Source organism: Ammodytes marinus (assembly GCF_949987685.1).
Source record: "Ammodytes marinus genome assembly, chromosome: 3".
NCBI lineage: Eukaryota > Metazoa > Chordata > Actinopteri > Uranoscopiformes > Ammodytidae > Ammodytes > Ammodytes marinus.
In genome coordinates, this window is record NC_137232.1 from 35,345,084 (window position 1) to 35,352,583 (window position 7,500).

Sequence of the window (7,500 nt, forward strand, 5' to 3'; positions counted from 1 at the left end):
CGTACACACACACACCTACACACACACCTCCCCACACACACACTCTCACTCTCACACACACACACACACACACACACACACACAAACCCCCCTCCCCACACACACACACCCCTACACACACACACACACACACACCCACACCCCCCCCTCCCCAGTGTGCCTCAGAAGGTGGTACGGGCCGTGGACCCAGATGTCTTTTCTCCAGCGATCAGGTTGAGCGGCATGTTGCACCGACGGTCCTCACTTTGGACTGAGTGTGTGATCGGATATACGGAACTGATCTTACTCTTAGTGCTATGGCCTGTGTGTTCTCAAACATAACACTTACCTGAAAAACGACTGTGGCTCAGTTGGTAGAGCGGGTCGGCTGATGATCGAAGGGTTGGAGGTTCGATCCCCGCCCTGCCACCTGTGTCATGGTTGTTGTGTCCTCGGGCAAGAAACTTCACCCACCTTGCCTCGTGTGAATGTCGATAGTTAGCCTGCTGCTATCGGTGTATGAATGTGTGTGTGAAAGGTAACGTGGGAAAGGAAAACAGGTCTCCCTTGAAAAAGAGTCTCTGGTCTCAATGGGATTTACCTGGAGAAATAAAGGTTAAAAAAAAAAAAAAAAAACGTAATAGTTTAGTGTTGTGCAGAGTTTTGTGTATCCAAAATAATGTTTTTTTTAAATTTTTATTTTTTTTTGTAAAATTGTTTTTAAATTAAATGCCGAGTGGCTTTTTAAAAACATCTCAATGGGCTGCAAATTAGCCTATAGTCCCGGTAATACGTTGTTCTCTCAACGGACAATCTCCATTAAAATTTCTAGGCCTATAGGCTTAAGCCATGTCTGCGAAACTGACCCGTAAAGTCTTAAATCTGACTTGCCTTAACCTGTAATTAGATGTTACAGTTGTTGGACGTGGCTGAATTTGGACGCCATTTTATCTATAATAAATTTTGGTTGCGTTCCGAATCGCATACTTTCTACTATATAGTTTGGTAGAAAGAAGATTTAGGATGTCCCGATTCTTGTGGCCAGATTTAGGATGGTTAGAAGTACCCGGATGTCCTACTTCATGCGGCCAAGATTGTTAGTGTTGAAAAGTGCATCCTATTTGGGCAATTCAGACCCACAATCCAGTGCGCACGTGAAGTGACGTCACATCGACGAAGCCTCCATATGAAAACAAACGGGGATGCGACGGATATAAAAGCAAGAGGCAAGATCAAGGCACCATGTTAGGATGAAATAAGAGAGTAAAAGTATGTCCCAATAGTATGCCTACTGCATCCCAACTAGATTATTTTTATCGTCGGATGTAGTATGTAGAATAGAAAAAAGAAAGAGGAGGAGATTCGGAACGCAACCTTTATCTTAACCATCGTTTTGTTGATAGACATTATGAAGTGTTTCCTGGTTCATTTTTGGCATTAACAGCCCTCCTATTGGCTATTGGCTATTGGCTATTGGCTATTGGCTATTGGCTGTGCTTCTTCGTCCTGAGTTTGGATTGAGTGTGTGATCAAATAACAGACAGACAGATAGGCCTGAAACTGCTTTATAGTTTGGTTTTGGTTGGCGCAGCTAAACTCAGTGTTTCCACCAGAAAAAAATTGGTGCCTTTTAATATTATATAATATAATAATAATGATTTGATTTGATTTGATTTGATTTGATTTATTAGGATCCCCATTAGCAACACACCGGAGTGAGAGCTAGTCTTCCTGGGGTCCGAAAATGCATCTTGTTTGTGTGAAATGTAGTGGGGTTAGTTTGGACCGTGCTCAAATAACTGGCAGACTTGAAGTTACTTATAGCTTGGATTTGTGCAAAATCTTTGGTTTCCGAAATAGTTAAGTAGTTTTTCTTTTCTACTATTTTGATTGTTGATTGATTGCACTTGGTCTTACATTGAATGTTGAATTGGTTTAAAATTATCTTTTAAATGTCTTAAAGGAATACTTCACCCAAACGGAACCAGCGTTCTATCATTATAAAATCACTATTATAATATAATGAATGAGGTTTTTCTTCCCTCAGTCTTCCCTCAGTCTTCCCTTGGCCCAGCTGTCCTGTTAATCCTAACCCTTACTGTGATGTCACAAGAAGGAAACTGTAGGGTTAGACAGTGAGACCATAAAACACTCTTTCTGCCTTTTCTCAGGCTAGGATGAACTAATTTAATATTTTTTTGCACATTTATACTAAATAGTATCTCCCAGTTCAATACACCTTCATATTCCCACCGGTGAAGTAGGCCTTTAAATCTAACTCTCTTTTACCTCGTGTTTAAAGTGAGACGTTGTTAAATGTGTAAATTGTTTAATCTGGACTTGTCGACTTCTCCCACGCTTTGTTTCCAAAGTGTTTCCTGGTTCTGGTTTGGCGTTAACAGCTCGGCTGCTATTGGCTCAAGTGTTTTCTGAAATTAAATTTTTTTTTTTTGTGAAGTGGAAAATGTTAATAATAGCATGAAGAATTGATGTGTGTGTGTGTCTGTCTGTCTGTCTGTCTGTCTGTGTGTCTGTCTGTCTGTCTGTCTGTCTGTCTGTCTGTCTGTCTGTCTGTCTGTCTGTCTAATGTCCTAATTCACCATGATATAAAACCAACATGTTTTTCCCTTCTTTCTCTCCATAGTTCTGGAGGTCAAACTCCTCGCAGAGATCTGGAGAAACAGCTGACGGGGGAGGAGAAGTAAGTTCTGGAAAATCACTATTTCACAGTAATTCAAGGCAAGGCAAGGCAAGTTTATTTCTAAAGCACATTTCGGACACAAGGCCATTCAAGGTGCTTTACAGATGCAAAAACAAAAACACATCAAGAATAGAGCACACATTAAAAAAATACATAAAAAAAGCGAATGAGAAACATGAATATAAATAAAACATAAAATAATTTAAAAAGAATAAAAATAAATAAAAATTTAAAATTACAGGTTAAAACGGAAACATAACCAGCGTTCTATCATTATAAAATCACTATTATAATATAATGAATGAGGTTTTTCTTCCCTCAGTCTTCCCTCAGTCTTCCCTTGGCCCAGCTGTCCTGTTAATCCTGACCCCTATATTTTACCATGAGTGATGTCACACTTGGTAAAATGTAGGGTTTAGACAGTGAGACCATAAAACACTCTTTCTGCCTTTTCTCAGGCTAGGATGAACCGATTTCTAAGATCTTTGCACATTTATACTACATAGGATCTCAGAGTTCAACACACCTTCATATTTCCACCAGGTGAAGTAGGGCTTTAACCTGAAAACCTCTTTTCTCTCCGCAGAGCGCTCCGACCCGGTGACCCTGGGTTCTGTGCCAGAGCTCGGGTTCCGATGCCCTCAAACAAAGATTACGTCGTCCGGCCGAAATGGAACGTGGAGATGGAATCAAGCAGAGTGAGTGACAGACGGGGGGAGGGGGGGGGGGGGGTTTATATATATTTCTTATTTAATCTGAAGCTTTTTTTGACAGGGAAGTTTATGATGGGATTTATTATTACACTCAACAAAAATATAAACGCAACACTTTTGTTTTTGCTCCCATTTTTCATGAGATGGACTTAAAGATCTAAAATTCATTCCAGATACACAATTGTACCATTTATCTCAAACATTGTTCACAAAGCTGTCTAAATGTGTGGAGCAAAAACAAAAGTGTTGCGTTTATATTTTTGTTGAGTGTATAAGGGGGAGGGGTGGGGAGGGAGCAAGGGTTGGAGAAACAATCTTGTGAGGTGGGAATGTGTGTAAAAGGAAAAATCAAAATGAATTTTTTTTTTATGATTTAAATTATTATTAAATCCAAATTATTTATACTTTTTTTTATATATATATATATTTATAATATAATTATTATATATTTAATTTAATTATATTTATTTAAAATGATTCTAGTAAGGATATTTCAGTCAACTACAGCTCAAGAAAAATAAAGAGATTAAGAGATCAAAAATTAAGAGACCACTCCAAATATTCAGTGTCTCTCGTTTTACAATGTATTTATGTTTCCATATTTTTTTTTTATTATTATTATTTTATTAAAATGTGTTAATTATTTATTTAATTTTGCATACAGATAATAAACATTTAATTTTTTATTTTATTTATTGAACAATTTTTTTGTTTAATGTGGGGAGTGTATATTTGTATTTTCAATCAATAATCAAACGACTCTTTCAACCTTTTCTTCAACCTGTGAAAACAAAATCTTTTTAATGTGAAGGGTTGGAGAAAAAAGCTTGTGAGATACATCCAGGTGGGAATGTGTGTAAAAGGAAATCTCAAAATGTATTTTTATGGAATGATTTAAATAATTATTTTAATCAAATTATTTATGCAATTTCATAGATTTTAACTAATTCTATATTTATTTTTTAATTTTATTTAATTTTATTTCCCCTTAATTTCTTTCTTTCATTTTTTATTTTTTTAATAATATTACAATATATTTATTTGTATTTATTTAAAATTATTATAGTAAAAGATTGGCATCAAACGTTAGAGAAAAACTGACCCATGAGGGAAAAGTGTCAGATGCTGGAAAAGTTCTTGAAATTCAGTCTTTAAAAAAAACGTATGAACCCTGGATTGGTCCATTATAAAGTCTGAATCAGTGAGGTCATTCAGCTCCCTCCCTCTGATTGGTTCACTGTATTGTGAGGTCATTCAGCTGCTGCCTTGTGATTGGTCCATAGAGCGGCTATAAGAAAGGCCTGAGTAAGTCTTCTGGGTGTGACAATCATACATGTGTATCTAAAAAATATTTGATCATAAATAAAAAAAATGGAAAAAAAAAAATCTGTAGTTTAATTTGAGGAAAATGTAGTTCCTTCGCTCTGATTGGTGCATGGTACTGTGAGGTCATTCAGCTGCTGCCTTGTGATTGGTCCATAGAGCGGCTATAAGAAAGGCCTGAGTAAGTCTGCTGGAGAAACACAAGCGTCGCTTTGCTTTCATTTAAATTATTTTATTTTATTAAATTACTATTATTTAATTGTTATAATTATTTTTTAAATATATTTATCATATTATTACCATTTATTTGTATTTATTAAACATTATTCCATTGAATTTTAAACAGAAAAAAAAAAAAAATTCCCAAAAAAATCTTTAAAATTTTTCAAATAAATTAATAAAGTAGAAATAAGAAAAAAAAAAATCTCCTTTGCTCTGATTGGTGCATGGTACTGTGAGGTCATTCAGCTGCTGCCTTGTGATTGGTCCATAGAGCGGCTATAAGAAAGGCCTGAGTCTGCTGGAGAAACACAAGCGTCGCTTTGCCGACATGAGAAAGACGAACAAACCTCAGAGTGCCGTGAAAATCTCCATCGAGGGAAACAGGATGCCCATGTAGTTCAGCTGGCCGCCTCTAGGGGGCAGTAAGTCACTCTGCATGGTGTGGAGACTGCCATGTGTGGTGTGACACTAAAAAAATGCATAGATTGTAGGTTTTAACAACACTTTTTGGAAGGTTTTCTGGTGCCTTTTTGGGGCATTTTTGTGTTTTTTTTTACGAACTAGAAACACGGCAAAAAATTACCCCAAAAAAGCTCAAAAAATTACCCCAAAAAAGTGTGAAAAAAAAATAAAATAAAAAAAAAATATTTAATTCGGAAAAATTAAAATTCGGAAAAGTTAAAATTCGGAAAAAAAAAAAAAAATACCCCTAAACTGCCGGTAGGGGGCAGTAAGTCATTCTGCATGGTGTGGAGACCTTAGGCTGTAGGTCTAACTCACTCATTCAATAGTTATCAACCTGAGAAGGCTGTTAAAGGAGCCGTGAAGATCTCCATCGAGGGAAACAGGATGCCCATGTAGTTCAGCTAGCCGCCTCTAGGGGGCAGTAAGTCACTCTGCATGGTGTGGAGACGGCCTTGTGTGGTGTGACACTAAAAAAATGCATAGATTGTAGGTTTTAACAACACTTTTTGGAGGGTTTTCTGGTGCTTTTTTGGGGCATTATTGTGTTTTTTTTACGAACTACAAACACGCCAAAAAATTACCCCAAAAAAGCTCAAAAAATTACCCCAGAAAAGTGTGAAAAAAATAAAAATAAAAATAAATATTTAATTCGGAAAAATTAAAATTCGGAAAAGTTAAAATTCGGAAAAATAAATAAAAATACCCCTAAACTGCCAGTAGGGGGCAGTAAGTCATTCTGCATGGTGTGGAGACCTTAGGCTGTAGGTCTAACTCACTCATTCAATAGTTATCAACCTGAGAAGGCTGTTAAAGGAGCCGTGAAGAGGGAAACAGGATGCCCATGTAGTTCAGCTAGCCGCCTCTAGGGGGCAGTAAGTCACTCTGCATGGTGTGAGGGAAACAGGATGCCCATGTAGTTCAGCTAGCTGCCTCTAGGGGGCAGTAAGTCACTCTGCATGGTGTGAGGGAAACAGGATGCCCATGTAGTTCAGCTAGCCGCCTCTAGGGGGCAGTAAGTCACTCTGCATGGGGTGGCAAAAAAAATGCATAGATTGTAGGTTTTAACCACACTTTTTGGAAGGTGTTCTGGTGCTTTTTTGGGGCATTATTGTGGGTTTTTTTAAGAACTACAAACACGCCAAAAAATTACCCCAAAAAAGCTCAAAGAACCACCCCTAAAAACTGAAAAAAAAATTAAAAAAAATAAAAAATCGGAAAAATAAATAAAAATACCCCTAAATTGCCAGTAGGGGGCAGTAAGTCATTCTGCATGGTGTGGAGACAGCCATGTGTGGTGTGACAATAGACAAGAGCTTTAATACACTCACTCACAATGGAGAGGGTTGTTAATATCAGGGTTCATACCTGAAAAGTTTGGAAAATGCTTGATTTTAAAGCTTGTTTGTAACTAATAAATGTTTTTATTTTTTATTTTTTTTTACTATGGAAAAGGGGTAGGATTAAATAAGTGTATACTTCTTCCTGCTCCTTTTCAGGCATATCTCAGAAATACAGATAATTTGTTTTATTTTATTTTAATTTTTTTTGTGAAAACATAATTTTTGTTTATTGTATTTCCATGCTTTTCATTTTGTTTTGCATGTTGGATATGTCTGAAATAAATTGAATCAAATCAAAACTTTTTAAGTTAAACTGTGTGAGTAGGGTGTAACTAACGGTACACAAAAGTCACGGTTTGGTTCCTACCTCGGTTATGAAGTCACGGTTCTGTTCTGTGCGGTACGGTTCTCAGTTAAAGGAATACTTCATCCATACGGAACCGGCGTTCTATCATTATAAAATCACTATTATAATATAATGAATGAGGTTTTTCTTCCCTCAGTCTTCCCTTGGCCCAGCTGTCCTGTTAATCCTAACCCTACATTTTTACTAGTGTGATGTCACGCATGGTAAAATGTAGGGTTAGACAGTGAGACCATAAAACACTCTTTCTGCCTTTTCTCAGGCTAGGATGAACCGATTTCTAAAATGTTTTGCACATTTATACTACATAGGATCTCAGAGTTCAACACACCTTCATATTCCCACCAGTGAAGTAGGTCTTTAACATAACACGGCACGTGCTGGTAAATAACC

General features: G+C 36.9%; 1 protein-coding gene across 4 annotated transcripts in view; it reads left to right on the forward strand.

Moving 5' to 3' along the window:
- Positions 1-7,500, forward strand: part of iws1 (interacts with SUPT6H, CTD assembly factor 1) — a 33,461-nt gene that overhangs the window by 23,040 nt on the left and 2,921 nt on the right. For all 4 annotated transcript variants that reach the window (XM_080024958.1, XM_080024959.1, XM_080024960.1 and 1 more), the window contains 2 exons: positions 2,624-2,680; positions 3,267-3,378. In XM_080024958.1, the coding sequence (XP_079881084.1) occupies positions 2,624-2,680; positions 3,267-3,378 (169 nt within the window). The remainder of the gene's footprint in view (positions 1-2,623; positions 2,681-3,266; positions 3,379-7,500) is intronic.